The sequence below is a fragment of the Camelus dromedarius genome, chromosome 6 (genome assembly GCF_036321535.1).
Source record: "Camelus dromedarius isolate mCamDro1 chromosome 6, mCamDro1.pat, whole genome shotgun sequence".
In the NCBI taxonomy this organism is placed as follows: domain Eukaryota; kingdom Metazoa; phylum Chordata; class Mammalia; order Artiodactyla; family Camelidae; genus Camelus; species Camelus dromedarius.
Genome location: NC_087441.1, coordinates 16,508,744 through 16,525,530, shown reverse-complemented (window position 1 = coordinate 16,525,530; position 16,787 = coordinate 16,508,744). Strand labels below are relative to the sequence as shown.

At 32.6% G+C, this 16,787-nt stretch overlaps 1 protein-coding gene across 5 annotated transcripts in view; it reads left to right on the top strand.

The window, feature by feature from the left end:
* The window catches only part of STXBP5 (syntaxin binding protein 5), a 153,710-nt gene that overhangs the window by 46,698 nt on the left and 90,225 nt on the right, over positions 1-16,787 (top strand). For all 5 annotated transcript variants that reach the window (XM_031456508.2, XM_031456505.2, XM_031456507.2 and 2 more), the window contains exons 5-8: positions 1,953-2,087; positions 3,637-3,700; positions 6,557-6,640; positions 11,290-11,413. In XM_031456508.2, coding sequence (XP_031312368.2) covers positions 1,953-2,087; positions 3,637-3,700; positions 6,557-6,640; positions 11,290-11,413 — 407 coding nt within the window. The remainder of the gene's footprint in view (positions 1-1,952; positions 2,088-3,636; positions 3,701-6,556; positions 6,641-11,289; positions 11,414-16,787) is intronic.

Sequence of the window (16,787 nt, the reverse complement as noted above, 5' to 3'; positions counted from 1 at the left end):
GTGGTAGTCCCTTCCTTCTTCTGTTGCTAGTCCCTACCCCCCTAATTCCAGGCAACCATTGATTTGCTTTCTGTTACAGTAAATTTTAGTTTGCACTTTCTTTTGCATATAAATTGTGTCTAAATGGAACCATACAGTATGTCTTTTTTGTCTGGCTTTCACTTATCTAAAGATTTTGAGATTCATTGATGTTGCACATATAACTAGTTTACTCCCACTTACTACTAAATAGTATTCTAAGTATATAACACAATTTACTCATCTGTTTACCAAATGAAGGACATTTGGATTATTTCTAGTTTGTGGCTTTTGGAAAGCTGCTGTGGACGTTTGGGTACAGGTCTTGTATAGGCAAATGTTTTTCTTTCTCTTGGAAAGAATGGGATGGGTGGATCATATGGCAGGTGTATGTTTAACTTTTTAAGAAACCACCAGTGACTAGAGTTAATAATACTGTATTGTATATTTGAAATTTGCTAAGAGAGCAGGTCTTAAATGTTCTGTTCACAAGAAGAAAAAAATTCATTGTGGTGATCATGTCACAATATATAAATATATTGAATTATTATGCTGTACACCTGAAACTAACATTATATGACAATTTTATCTGAAGTGAAAAAAGAGACTGCCAAAAATTATACCTCAGAAATAGTGTGTTTATGAGATGCTACCCCCATATTAGGTTATACACAAAATATTCATTATGTGCCTTTCTAAAATCTGGAAAATTCTAAATTCTGAAACCTATATGACTGTGAAATTTATTGTTGTTGTGAAGTGATAAAGTACTGTAAAATGTTTTTTGATTCAGTAGACATTTCCTTGCTTTGTTAAATTTACATAAATCCTTTGGAAAAATGATACTCTATCATATAAAACACTGAACAGAAAATATAGATGATGAACCTTAAGTAATTACCTAAATGAACATTACCTCTAGGAAATAGTGAGACCATGATTTACATGTATATATTTGATGTGTTTTCATGTTGAAAATTCTCTGTGATGAAATTTGTTAATGGGAATAGCAAATGTTCTGTATTCTGTATCTTTCCTAGCAGTTATTATTACTGTTGTGTATTAATTAAAATTTTAAATAGTGTATTTTGAGAGACACAATAGGTAGTCTCAAAAAATAAGCATTACATGGTTTCATAGCATACTATCTTTTTTTTTAACTAAAGATAACTTCTACAAAAAGCACAAGATAGTTTTCATTCTTTACCTTGTAATCAAGTAAGCTTATGCAGAAAATGTTTGGAATTGTTGGACTGATAATAAAGTTTAATACATGCATGTAAATTATTAAATGAAGACCTCTTATATCATCAGGACATAAAATAAGATAGGTTGAGTATATACCCATGTCACTGTCCAAGCCTGAGTATCTGGGATCTTTGCCCTTCCAGAGACTTCCAGGTTAGTGTAAACAGAGACACAAAAGTATTGGGGTATAAATTTGACTGAAGATGACATTTTAACTGAGTCTTGAACAGAAGAAAAATATGAGCAAAAGGAACATTTTGCCTGGAAGAAATAGGAAGTACAGGTACTGAGAGGGATTAGTGTGTTAACCAACTCCTGAGAAATTCAGTAGTACCTATGGGTGATGTGAGTATTAGACCCAGTTTGTGGCTTCAAGGTTAAATTTGTGGTGTGTCCAAAAGAACACAGGTAGTGGATGACATAGCCAGACTTGAAACACATACTGACTTTAAAACTCATCTTCTTTCTGTCAAGCCATGCTGTCTATTTACTATAAGGACTTCTACATTTGACATTTAGGTTGAATTAGCATAGTTGAATATTAATTACAGTGAGTTGATAAATCTGATGGTTATCTTTTTTGCTCTTCCTAAACTGTAGATGTCATTATCAACCCTCTAATACAGTTAATAAAATTTACCAGATATTTCCCTGATTTCCTTCTTAAATATATTTTTCTCTTGCAGGGTTACATTTTGCCATCTGCCTTTTCAGAGTAAATGGCTCTATGTGGGCACTGAACGAGGTAATATACACATTGTGAATGTGGAGTCCTTCACACTCTCAGGCTACGTCATTATGTGGAATAAAGCCATTGAACTGTGAGTTTGAGCAAATATTCCATATCTGAAAGTATCAGTACCATATATGATAATAATACTGTGTCATAGCTAATTAGTAAATATAGAATTAAATGTGTCAGACATTTTTGATATTAAATACAGATTTATTAGACTTTTATAAATATTGCCCTGTTGGCAGTTTGTAAAATTAAATGCTTTATATATGTATATCTATATAGATATATACACGTGTAAATGTGTTCACATATGTATAAACTATAGCACAAGTTTAATAAAACAATTATTCTTATTGGGTGAAAAACATTCCAATTTTCTTGTGTTCTTTTATTTGCTAATTCTTCTTTCAAATGTTTAGTCATGCCTCACAAAATTGATTTCATGACCCACTAAATGGGTTGCCACCAATGTATGGAAAACACTGATCTAAACCACTACTTGTTTTAATAATCACCAAATACAGTGTAAATGTTTGCAATGTACATTGCAGAATTAATTTGATAGTTCATTTTCCTTAATTTTGATATAGTGGTGATTGCTTTTATTTAGCAGTAATGACAACAAAAACTGGGTTGTACTGTATACAAGGTCCTGAGGATCTTTACGGCTAACTTTACCCTGCCTTGAATCTTCTCTTTCTCTTAAATTTTTTCTTATATTATTTAGACATAAGAATCAGATTTTAAGGATATTGGCAAGATTCATTTTTAACATTTCTTTTTGGTTTTAAATAAATAACTCTGTACTGTTGCATTCCACAGAATTTGGCATAAGGATAAATTTGTGGCATATCTCCTAAGTGATATGTTGTTGCAGCTGTAATGATGTATGAAGCCTCGTTTTCCTTCCTTTGGCAGGGATGTTGTTATCATATCTCAGTTCCTTGGTACAAGATACGGGTTTTTGAGGTCTGTTCTTTTGAGTTTATCACAACATGTAGTGGGTAGGCCTTGTGTAGGTGCTTTTGTGGTTTCACAAGTGGCTCTCATGCAGTGGACTGGTCTCTCAACCCTCAGAGTTTATGAATAGGGAGGTGCTTATTTCTACTCTGGAGGCATCAGTTCAGCTACATTCTTATCTGTATGACTTCTTTTTCTCCAGTAAGTATTAGTGGCATTACTTTTGTTGATTTTTTAAAAAACATAATGGAAGTTTTCCTATTCTTGGTGTGAACTGTAGACCTGCTAAGATACCCCAATCAGAGGCCAGAACTGGGTAAAATAAGATAATGATATTTTAGAAGTTGCTTTATTTTAAAATATTAACTTTGAGAATTCTACTTTGAAATAAATTTTCTATGCTAAAATACTAAATTGAAGATTCTCTCCTACACAGAAAGTGTACATAATTGTAAATTTTGCTGGCTTGTATCAGTGTAAAATTCAGTACCTTACCTGATTCCTATTTTGATCCATAGTAAGAACTATACATCTGTTTTGATTACTTACTGAAATGTTTTCAGCCTTTGTAAATACATCTTTATTTTCCATTCATTATTTTTATTGTAATGAATATGTAGTTATGTTGAAATTTTTAATTGTGAAAAAAAAAAAATCTTCACTTTTTTTAGGTCATCTAAATCTCACCCAGGACCTGTTGTCCATATAAGTGATAATCCAATGGATGAAGGAAAGGTAGATTTTTTAAATTGTTTATTTATTTCTTACTTACTTACTTACATGCATGAAAATTTGGTATTTTTTAAGTATGAAAACTATTCTGGAACCACACTTACTCTGCAGTGTTGAGATTGCTCACAAAGGTTGTATATCATATACTTAATGACTTATTTATGCATTATGAAGTCCAAGTGAAAGAATTAGAATCATTTACATTTACATTTACATTTACATTTCTTCCAGGCAAAATGTTCCTTTTGCTCATATTTTTCTTCTGCTCAAGACTCAGTTAAAACCCTAAAACAAGTAAAATGTAATAACTACAATGAAAGGTTATAAGTTACTTTTGGCTTATTCAGAATAACTTCCCTGATTTTCTGATAATTCTGACAAAAACCATTTTCTTTTGGTTTTAAATTTTTTTTACACTAGTTATACAATTTTTGTAGCACTTATCACATACCCCTTATGTTAGGTTGTCTCTGTGTCTCATCTTCCCTTAATTTTTCTTCATAAATAGCTCAGATTAATAGAGATTTTTTTTAAATACTAAATTTTTTATACTCTGAAACCCATTTCATGCAGTCATTATCTAGCTATTGTTAATTTAAGTTCATTAATACATTAAAAAATAATAAAATTTTTTTCCATGAATTTCTATTTCCTAATTCAAACCAATCTCTCAGTAGTTCTATTTAATGATCTTTTTCTACTTATATAATTTAATTATATTAGCCTACATAAATAACAGGAAGTTTATCACTATCAGAAATCAGTGAAATGAAACTTCTGGATTTCGTGAAGAAGTTTACCCAGGTATTTCCTTTCCTCAATCAGGGAGAGTGGTGGAGTCTATATGTTGTGTAACACTGTTCTCTTATTTGCCACTGAGAAAACAAATGGATAGTTGTACTGTTTGGAGTTAGCTTATAATCATACAGTTGTGTGTTTTGGGAGAAACTTTACATGAAACAAGTTTCCATATGCTGTATCTTCACTTATTTATTTTAAATAATTGTTTAAAGCCGGCCTTTGGGTGGGAGGCATCGTGGAAGGACTGAAAACTTTCCTTTCTTCTCCCTTGAATCAGTCACAAGTCATTTCAGTCTTTCACTGCAGTGTCTCTTTTCTATTTGATCTCATTATTACCACTGCAGTTCAAGGCATTCCAACCCATTCTTGAATCATTTCCAGATCAATCTTCCTAGAGTGCTGTTTTAATCTTAATTGTCTCCTGTTCAAATGCTTTCAGTGATTCTGCAGTATCTATATCTAACAAATAAAATAATGTTTCCTTAAAAAATAGTCCTCAATTTCCTTATCTTTAAGAACATCTTTACCTGAATGCTATGGTGAAGCAAATAGTTATTGTTACCCAAATATGAGCTGCTCTTTGCTGCCTCAATGCCTTTTTTATGTAAATCACTCTGTTTGGAATTCTTTCCCACTGTTTTCTTTCTGCTGATTCCTACCCACATCTTGAGGCTCAGATTAAATGTTTGTCCTTCATGATACCTTTCCTGATAATCCTGACAGAAAATATTTTCTTTCACTTCTAAATTCATTAGCACCTTAGCTGGGCAAGTTCTGCAGTATTTACCCTGCATTGCCATGAAGTAGAAGTGTGTGTGCATCTCATCTCACCTGAACTTGAAAAACTCCTTGAGCACAGAGAGAATACTTTTTCAGGTTTATATTTCTCATAGCACTCAACATACAATATAATTAGTAACTCATCAATATATACTGGACTTATTGAATAAATTTACATCATCCTCATTTTTTGAGACTTGGCATTATATTATCCTCCTTAGTTCCCAAAGTTAATCTCATTCAGACTTTTTTTTAAATATTAGGGTGCTAGAATAGATTATATTATCTAACTTTTGATTTCTAATAGAAAAATCTATTTTAACTACATCAATGACTCCTATTTCCAAACATCTGTGTAACATTGTGTCACTAAAGAAAAATAATGGTTAAAAAAATGATAAGGCATTAAAAATTTTTAAATAAAAGCATACATTACATGATCAGGTTTGCATTTTAGAAGTACCTCCCTTGCTACAATATGGAATGGGTTAAATAAGTATCAAGCCTGGATTGTTAGGGTGACCAGAGCCCAGAAGAGAGACCTTTGTGTCTTGAACCAGGAGAGAGATATCGAAGGTAGAGGAAAGTAAATTTGAGAGATATTAGAATGTAGTTTTACAATTACTTGATGATTTTACCTGAGCAGGGAGAGACAATAGTTAAGGATGACTCCAAGGTTTTTGCCTGAATGATTTAATGAATATTAAGAAAAGGAGTGCTGAGAGAGACACCTGGAATAGGGAATACAAAAAAAGGAAAGTAGGGAAGAAAATAGTTCGCTTTTGGACACATTTACTTTGAGGTTCTTGTGGAATAAATAAGTGAAGAGGTGGCCAATGGAATTATAAGTCTGAATCTCATGAAAGGGATCTAGGCTAGATATAATTTGGAACTAATCAATATATAGATGAGTAAATAAGATTGCCTGATAATGTGTTAAAATAGAAAAGTTTATAAACTTTAAAAAATATACAAATGTTAATTTTTATTAGTAACATATTAATGAAAACATATACTCAGGACTTCAAAATGGTACTGTTATCATTTTCAGTAATCAGTTGTATGATATATGTTGACTCCCTAATCATCAAAGGCATATAAATACGCACTGCAGTCTCATTTGTCATCCATGTGATAAGTAATTAGTAATGCAGGTGTTTAATTGTAATTTCATACTTGAAGCATATGAATGATAATAGTTATCTTCATTGTCAGCAAATAAAAGTTTCAAATGATTAATATGATTCCTAGATAATGTGGCATTTTCTTTTGTTACAGCTTTTAATTGGCTTTGAGTCTGGAACAGTGGTGTTATGGGACCTCAAATCAAAGAAAGCCGACTACAGATACACATACGATGAGGTAATTATTTTTGCTGATCAAAAACTCTGGTCACCTCTCCACTTTAGAGTGGCTTCTCTAAGAACTTAATTGGTGATTTCAGTTTAGGCAACCTTTGTAATTGCAGTAACACGCAAATGTATATTTATATACATATATATATGCACATAGCTCAAAAGGTACAAAAAGAAAAATCTCTCCAACTCCTGTCATTTGGCCATCCAATTCCCTTCCCTCAGGTACTAGTATTAGTTTCTTATGTATTTTCCAAAGGTATTTTCTGCATTTACCAGCAAATTAATAAGTGTATGCTATTTTTTATTTTATACAAGTGTTCTGATTTACAACCAAATTAATAAATGTACACTCTTTTTTATTTTATGTAAATGATAGTATACTATAAATATTTATAGTTTGCTTGCTTGAAGATCCAAATAAAGATTGTGATTGATCGATAAAAAGATGTCTTTTTTTTGCCCTCAGGTTTCCTATAAATTGGATAGTTTACTGAGGCTTGCTCAAATTTAGGTTCATTTTTCATTTTTATCAAGACTACCTCAAAGATGATGCTGATGCTCTTCTACCAGGTTGAATGTTAGTGTCTGTTTGTGATGTTAGCAGCCAGTGATGTTCAAGGCATAGATCTGTTAGTGTGCAATGGTTGCAGAATAGGAGGTTCTAATTCTGTAATTCCTTCTCTATTTATTATCAAGGACACTTTAGTAAAGAGAAACTTCTTTTCTACTCTTTTGGTTATATTGTAGTACAGTTCAGATAGGAAGGGCAGGATAAATGCTTGATTCTTTCCTTTTATTTCAGTATTTACTCTAAAGGGGTTGTTCTCTAGTCATCTCAATGATGGGCAATTTGTTCCTGTTTTCCATTTCACTGTGTACGCAAAGATTTAAACATTGCATATGCTACGATACATTGAAATTATTATCTTTATTGATTTTCAAATTGTCCCATCTTTGGTCAGTGAATCTCTTCCAGTTGTTTCCTGAGTCCTTTGGTGATAATGATCTTGGATAGCTTCCTTGCCATCTGTTATAACAAAGTATACCCATTAATCTTGTATATTTCTGCCCCAAACTTAAACTATCTGTTTCCATGAAACTCACTTCTTTCAGTGTGAAATGGTATCTGGTGACCATAATTTGGGTACCAGGAGTGTTCACAGTTTCCAACTCAGTAAATAGATATAGGAAATGTGTAAGTAGTTTTGTTTGTTTGTTTTTAAGAAATATGTCATGTCTTCTTATTGATACTTTCAGTTGCTCAAACAGCAGACTGCACTGAGTAACTATAGCAATACTTGGAATACTTTGTAAATGTCTGCATATTATCTTTGTAAGCATGACTAAAAGATAATTTCCTTTGTTTTCATAGTGGCATATTCTTTGTAAGCTTTTCAGTTAGTCAGTTGTTTGGCTCACTAATCAAGATCTTGAAATTACAAGAAAGCATATTTTTAATAAAGAATTCTTGTCATTTCTCCGGAAGCTTTGGCCTGTAGAGCTGTTTTCTATGTTACAATGAAACCACATTTTAAAGATTGACTTTTTTCATTTTATTTTTTATAATTTAATAGTTATCTTGGCTTTAGCCACTCTGGAGTTACAGGGACTGGATTTACTCTCACCTTAAAAATAAACTGGAAAAATATATGAAAGAATAGTTTTTAGAAATTAACAGATAGTGTAGAACAAGAATTCCTTAGAGAGGAGAAACAAGGTGAGCCCTTCAGTTGTCGTAGCTTATGACTTGGAGAGATGTTCTAGGTCTCAGTACATGAAAGGGAAACCTAATTGGAAGCCCATCAGTGTCCCTGAGTTGAGGATACAGGGTTAGTAAATTGCAGAAGATACTCATAACTTATAAGGCAGGGTAACAGAGAATAGAGAACTGCCTAGATGGAGAGAGTTTTAATTAAAAGTCTGCAAGGAGCCCTTCACCCTGAGTCTTCAGTTGAATACTGATTAGTGCATGTGTATGAGGCTTGGAAAAGATCCACTGGTAAGGAGTAGATGGAACAATTCTCATAGCACACACAAGACTGATAATAGTTCACATTCTCAACAGATTGGAGAAACCTTGTAATGGCAGAATATCAGGAAAAGTACTCAGAAAGGTATTCCCTCACTAGTGGGGCCAAACTAACCCTATATTAAATAAAGATTGGCCTAGCTAGCCTAGTAGCTTAAAAGCAAGCCTTGAAAAGTCCAAGCTGTTTCCAAGGAATATAACTAAATCAGGAAAAAGGCTCAAAAATATTTAAAAGAATTTAATAACCCACCATAAATGGCACAATGACTAGCATGCAGAGAAGCCAGAAAATGACTCAAAGTGAGAAAAAAAATGCAGTCAATAGAAACAAACTCAGAAATTATACAGATGATAGAATTAGAAGACAAAGATATTAAAACAAATATTAAATAGACTCCATATGCTTTAAAAGGTAAATGAAGTGTGAAAATGTTGAGGAATGACATAGAAGTCTTCAAAAATACAAGTGGAATTTCTAGAGATGAAAAATACTCTGGATGGATTTACCAAAAGATTTGATATTTCATAAGAAAAGCTTGATTAACTTGAAGACACATAGAGATAGAAACTACTCAATATGAAAAATGAGCAGAACATCAGTGAACTGTCAATTTCAACGAGACTAATATACGTGTAATAGGAGTCCCAGAAAGGAGAGTGTGGACAGAAGATATATTTGAAGAAGTAATGGCCCAAAATTTTCTCAAATTTGATGAATATTTTAACCCCTAGAAACTTCTAGGATATATAGATATCGTAGAAGTTCAGTGAACTCAGTGCAGAAGAAACATAAAGAAAACTGCACAAAAGTACATCATATTTCAATTGCTTAAAACTTGAACTAGTGATAGAGAAAACCTTAAAAGCAACAAGAATGTGGGAAAGGGCCGACACATTAAACACAGAAAAGCAAAGATAAAAATGACAGCAGATGGTTTCCTTAGAGACAATGCAAGCCAGAACATAGTGGAATAAAATCTTTCAATTCTGAAAGAAAACAAAAATATCTTTTCAAAAGCAAAGGCAAAATAAACACATTTACACAAAAAAAAACTCAAAGAATTCATCATTTGTAGACCTTCACTACAAGACATGTTAAAAGAAGTCCTTCATGCAGAAGGCAAATGATATGAGATGAAATTTGAATCTACTCAAAGGAATGAAAGATGCCGGAATGGCAGATATGTATGTAAACATAAAAGCCTTTCTACTTTTTAATATTTGAGAGAGAATTAATTATTCAAGCCAAACATAGTAAAAATATAGGGTTTATGACATACATAGAATTAAAATATAAATAATAACAACATAAAGGTCAGGGGACAGAATGTTGTTGATTAATACAATTTTTATACTGTACCTAAAGTTTTGTGATACTTAAAGGTGAATTATGATAAGATAAAGACATATATTGCAAATTCTGAAGAGAACACCAAAGCAAAAACAACAGTAACCCAAATAGGTAAGCCAAACAGGAAGTAAAATGAAGTTTTAAAAATTTTCAATCCAAGAGAAGGCAGAAGAAAAGGAAAAAGGGAACAAAGAATAAATGGGAGAAATACGAAAAAAACAGCAAGATGATAATTTAAATGCAAGTATGTCAGTAATCATATTAAATGTAAATGTGTAAATGGTTTAACTACCCCATTAAAAGGCAGAGATAGTCAAATTGGATTAAAAAACAAGATCCAACTATATGCTATCTATAAGAAACCCACTTTAAACATAAAGACACAGGTGTCTGAGGGAAAAAAAAGGTTGGAAAAAGTAAAATTAGCACTAATCAAGATAGCTAAAATGGCTATATCAGTATTAGCAAAGTAGAAATCAGAACACTTCACTCAACAACAAAATACGTTCTTTTCAAGTACACATGGAATATTCATCAAGACAGACCATATTTTGCACCATAAAATCAATCTTAATAAATTTTTTAAAAAATTATAAAAAATAAAAAATACGTTCTTTCACTATAACAGAATTAAATTAGAAATCAATAAAAAGGTAGATGAAAAACCTATGAATATTTGGAAGTAAATAGCATATGAGGAATGCAAATAAATGGACATTGCATGAGATGATAGTAAGTGATGACTTTGTGTATAAGTTAAACTAAGTTCTGTGAGAAATGGATAATATATCTTGAAGCTGAATCTGAGGGGTTTTTAATTGTTCTTAATTCCAAATCTACATCTTATCTTCTTAAAACTTTAATTTTTAAAATTTTTTCTAGCCTGTCAGTGCAACTAGTTTTTCCAATGGGATATTGGTTATAATTCCTTGGTAATTTATGCTTAGTTATAGTTTATTCTAAGAAATTACAAGAATACGTTTTGTTTTCCTGAACTTGTCAATAATACATGTATCACTATTGTCTCATCCTTATGCTCGCTTAAGGAGAAAATAAAGTAAAAAGAATTAAAATAATGTCAATGCCAAAATAAATCTCATTTCTATTGCAGGAGGACTGAATTATTATGGGAACTTAAAGTTAACATTGACTTTAACTTGGGAAATGTAAAAAAGTTTAAAATGAAAATTAATTATAATACCAATTATGAACACCTTGGTGTTTAAATAAATTTTTGTTTTTAAAAGTGGAATTCTTCATTCCTCTCCCATAGGCTATCCACTCTGTAGCTTGGCATCATGAAGGAAAACAATTTATTTGCAGTCATTCAGATGGCACCTTGACTATATGGAATGTGAGATCCCCCACTAAGCCTGTACAGACAATAACTCCACACGGTAAGAATGCATCCCTTTTAAACAGTACCTAAATTGTGATGAACAGTAAACTGTTTTGAGTTTGCATTTGGATTTGTTTGTTTGTTTTTGATGATAAGGATGGGTTTTCTTTTGTTTTGAATTTAAAATATTTACACAAATAGAAATCATTTGTAAGAACCAGGTATGTAAAGTGTCAAATAACTTTATTTACAGTTGAAATTGCAAATTTGAGCTTTGAGAAAATGAAACTTACATAATCTTCTGATATTGTTTCTCCAGTAGTCCAAAACGTAGATAATGTACTGAGTGGTAGCGGACTTAGTTTAAGCTTTTGTCATCTTAAAGTTATCAACTGCAAGTTGCTAATGTATATATAACATGTTTTGGTACACTTGAAACTTTATAGAAGGTAATTTTATACATTAAAAGTATTGTGTTCAGGGTCCATAAGATGACCCCAGATTTGATTCACTAGGAATACTCACAGAACTCAGCAAAAGCATGCAAAGCTAACTCAGAAAAGGGAAAAGCACATAGGGTGAAGTCTGGAGGAAGCAAGTCTCAAGCTTTCAGCAGTCTTCTTCTGGTGGAGTCACACAGAACATGCCTCATCCCTCTAGCAATGAGTTATTACCACATGTGTGATATGTTACATACCAGGGAAGCTCACCTGAGCCCAGGAGTCCAGTTTGTACTGGGGTCAATCCATGTGAACTCCCTGCTTTAGCATGCACCAGAACTTCAGAGGCTCAGAAGGAAAGCAGAGATTTGGCATAAATCATATTGTTTGTTCAGATAGCTGAGGCACAGTGTGCCATCTTATCAGACTGGGAATGGTGGAAGCAGTGTTGAAAGCGCAGTTACCAGTTGCCAACCAAGAGCTAGCCTTGCAAGCTGGCCTTTCTAGGAATAACAGTATCAATCCTACACTCCTACAACTCTTTTCTCCACAAGTAATACAAAACCTCCATGAAGGTTTTATTAGGATGCTTATGAACAGATTATGAAGGCCTTCCTTGAATTTTGGATGAAGCCTAGGAATTTGCATTTCTTTATTAATCTGCATTATCCCAGTTCTACCCACAGAGATTCTTTACCAGCAAATTTAGGGAAATGAAAGGAACTGTTCTTTGAATTGGTAGCATACTAAAAGAGTACTTTTGTAGCTATTGCTAATGTTTCACTGTTTGCTTTAAAATATGAATGCCCACTTTTTAAAAAAAGAATGGTACATTCTGAATTATTGCAGTGTAGAAAATAAACAGTCATATTAAAAACTTTGTCTATAGCAGTGTGAGTTTTTAGACTTGCTTGTTTTTGGTAAAAATTAACAATACTTGTAGCCACATATTTTGATACATTTTACCTCTGCTTTTTGGTAGCAGTCATCTTCTGGAAAAGCACTTATTTTAAATTTGCTGCAGATCTATTTATGTGTGCCTCCAGGCAATAGCCCTTTTGATAGTAGGTTCCAGTTTTCCTTAATATATTTTTGTTCTTCCTCCTATTAGTGCCTACGTCCCTAATCTTTGTGGTACTCCTCGGTATTCCCATACATTTAAGGATCTCCCAACCCCATTGGAACCTAGGAATTCAGAAACCCGAAAACGTAGATGATTAGTTTAAAAACCCTTAATTTCAAGTCCAGAAGAAAATAAAACTCATATTAAAGCTGGTAGAAATATGTAATATTGGTTTTAAAGTGTTGTTTATCTAAATTTTTATCTTTTTTTCTAAGTATAGTACAAAGAGGGTTTTTTTTTTCCTTTAAACCATTTAAGAGTAAGTTTTCGACATAGTGTCCAGTCACTTGGAAATATTTCAGTATTTGTTTCCTACAAACAAGGACATTCTCCTATATCACCAAATTTTGCCTTTTATCAGAAGGATCTATATCAAGGTTACATTTAGTTGTCCTCTTTCTTCAGTCTCTTTCAAACTGGTACTCTTCTTGAGCCTTTTCTTGACTTTCATAACTGATTAATTTTGACAGTTATGTCAGTTACTTATAGATTGTGCCTCCACAGGTTTTTTGTCTGAAATTTTTTCATGTTTAGACTCAGGTTGCACATTTTCATCAGGAATATCCCAAAAGGATTGATATGTTCTTTTTGCATCCTCTCAAGTGGAGCTTGTGTTTGATTTGTCCTGGATTGGTGATGTCTTGTACCCTGATCCCTTGATTAAGCTTCTGTCTGCTAGGTCTCTCCATTGGAACATTATTTTTTTCCTTTGAAATTAATAAGTAGTTTTGATTTGTACTTGTAATCAGTAAGTATTTTGAGTTGCAGGAGATACTTTGAAACTGTAAACATACTATTCCTCACCAAATTTTTACCCTCTGGTTTTAGCATCTGTTGATATTTCTTGGATGGATTACTTATGACTGTGATGGATGCCAGTTGGTGATTTTCTATTTAATATTGATCTTTTTTTAATACTTAAAGCCTTGAGAGCAAACTTTAAGAAGTAGTGTAAAGTAGTTTTCTACAGAGTTTTTAGTATCTTAGCAAAAAAGGGTCAGTAGTTAAAATTATTTTTTACAAGTAAGACAAAGAATATTTGACTTAATATGTTTCAAATTTAGAATCCAAACCTAATGTAGAACTTCATTTTTTTCTGTGGCAGGTATTAAAAAATAGGATGGCATTAGTTGCGTAGAATAGCAGCCTAAAAATGTAGATCATCAGAAGTACTCATTCTTTATAAATGTGAATTATTTGCCGCAGTAGTAAAGTAGTAGGTAACCTACCAAAGTTAAATTCAAGTTGACAGCTGAGTTTAGTGGCAACACTAAGTTCATTTTTATACCTTAAAACATAAAAATGTGTTTTTTGTACCATAAGGTGTCATATATTCCATATATATACACCATATTTGTGGTATTTAATTTTTGGTATACTAAATGTCTGCTTTGATGGATTGAAAGTTAGGGATTTTTCTCATTACTGTCTTGTGTTATGGTCTCTTGCTCTTACTGTCTAAAAGTTATGGTAAATTTGTGGGTTTTTTCATACCTAAACCCATTTAATGGTTAAGTATCTTACTCCTTTTTTTTTTTCTTTCTTTCTTTCTTTCTTTCTTTTTCCTTAGTGGAGGTACTGGGGATTGAACCCAGGACCTCCTGCATGCTAGACATGTGTTCTAATAGGGGAGAGCTATTACTCTTCCCTAAGTATCTTATTCTTAAAAACCATTTATAAGCATTACCTTGATAGCCAGGAATTGATTGTGCTTTTTATTCATTCATCAACAAATATTGGTTCTACCATGTAATAGGCACCATTCTATATCCTGGATGGAATAAGCAAAATGTAAGTGAAAGTACCTGGAAATTGTGACATGTTATATATACGTGATTATAGTCAATATAAATCTGGATATGTTATTTACTTGGTACGGTAGGACCAAAAAATTTTGATTAGTGTTCCCCAAAATATATTTCACAATATTGTTTTTTCTTATGTTAATGAGTTGTTTGGTGAAAAAGTATATTACAGTGAAAAAAGTTTTAGAAATGCTGAATTAAATTTGAGCATTTTCTATACTACAAGACTTAATTTTTAATGTCCACTATGAATCTCCAAGAGGGAGAATATATACACACATAACACATACATACATATATACGGTTGGCCCTTGAACATTACAGGGGGTTAGGGGCTCCCATCCTTGCATAGTAGAAAATCTGCATATAACGTAAAGTCAGCCCTCAGTCCCTGTTCCACATCTGCAGATTCAACCAACCACAGATCATGTAGTACTCTAGTATTTACTATTGAAAAAAATTTGCATGTAGGTGGACCCTATGCAGCTCAATTCATGTTAAGGACCAACTGTATATTTATTATTTATATTGGTTTATATATTCGATTATTTTACATGACTTTTCCCAAACTTATTTGACTTTAGTATCTTTTATTCACAAAACATCTTATGGTTCTCTAGTATTCCATGAAATGAGAAATAAATGATGGCTTAGTGTTTGAACTATAATTTAATTATAAGACAGTTCCCCAGATTTGGTAGCTCTGTTTAGTTTACCCTCAGATGGCATCTTTCACTACTAAAGTTGTTTGATAGTGGACTCTTGCTCTGAGGGTCATAACAGTTACCTAGATAATGATGATAAAATGGCTAGAAAGTAGAATAATTTGAATTTATGTAAGGTAATTTTCTGACATAATGTTAGATATGCATATCAAATTGGTTGATAGTCATATTTTTGGAGGAAGTCTCCATTTGGGTGTTAAAATTACTCAACAGGTGATTTTTGACTAAAACAAAAAGCGTTATCTCCCTTTAATCTACTTTTTAAAGAGTATCAAAGAACATTTTCCTAACAATCAGACAACCTGGAGTGGAATTCTAGCTTTGCTATTTGTGAAATACCTTGTAGAGATAATTACTGTTTTCAGGGACTTAGTTTTATCATATATGTAAAATGACAGGATTGAACAAGGTGATTCTTAAGGTGTAAAGTTTTGTCATTATTTGGAAATTAAGCAGGATTTGTTTCATTTATTGACTGTGCAAAGTCATTTCCTTTTGGTGGGCTGTAAATTCTGTATGTCTTTATGGTGAGCCTAGCAGGTGAGCTCTGTTTCTCTTTCTTTTTGGCTGTTTCTCTCCTGTGGGAGATAGACTTTCATTTTTTAGGAGGGGAGGACTTGGATAGTCCATTCCTGGCTCACATACTTACCCTGAAGCAGTCATCATGGCTAAGTGACTTACTGTGCCAGGGCCCTGCAGGACCTCCCCGTAACCCTGGAGGGGTGTGTGTGTGTGATGTGTTGCAGAGTCAGATTTTTCTGTGTCATGTTCACCAAAGTCAGATGATTCTCAGAGGAAATGGAGATGATAGACAGTCAAAATCAATAGATGTCATTGTAGGAAATGACATTTTTAAAAATTTAGTTTCCGGAGCTTATTCATCAGTACAATCAATCCACTTATCAAAGAATAAACCAAGATTGGTAAAACCCTTTCTATTAAGGGTTGCTGAAGGAAAAATAAATTCAGAGTTCACATAAGTAAATCAACTTAATATAATATTTTCAAGGATGTAGCATACAAAAAATTCTGTTAATCTACTTTGAAGATTTACCTGAAGCATGAAACATTTAATAAATAACAAATCTATACTGCACTTCTTTAATGTAGTTCATTACAAAGTTTTCCCCAGTTTATGTATTTGAAAGAACTTACCAAACTCCACAGAATATACTCAAGTAAGACTTGTATGTAAAGCCAAAGGATATCGTGCAGCAAAAGGAGAAGAATATGTGTAAGCATTCTGAGAGACATCCCATAAGAAGCTCCCACTCTGTGCACACAAGGATTATGCTGAGTCTCCAGCTCCACCCCCAAGATTTGGCTTCTGAATAACTTG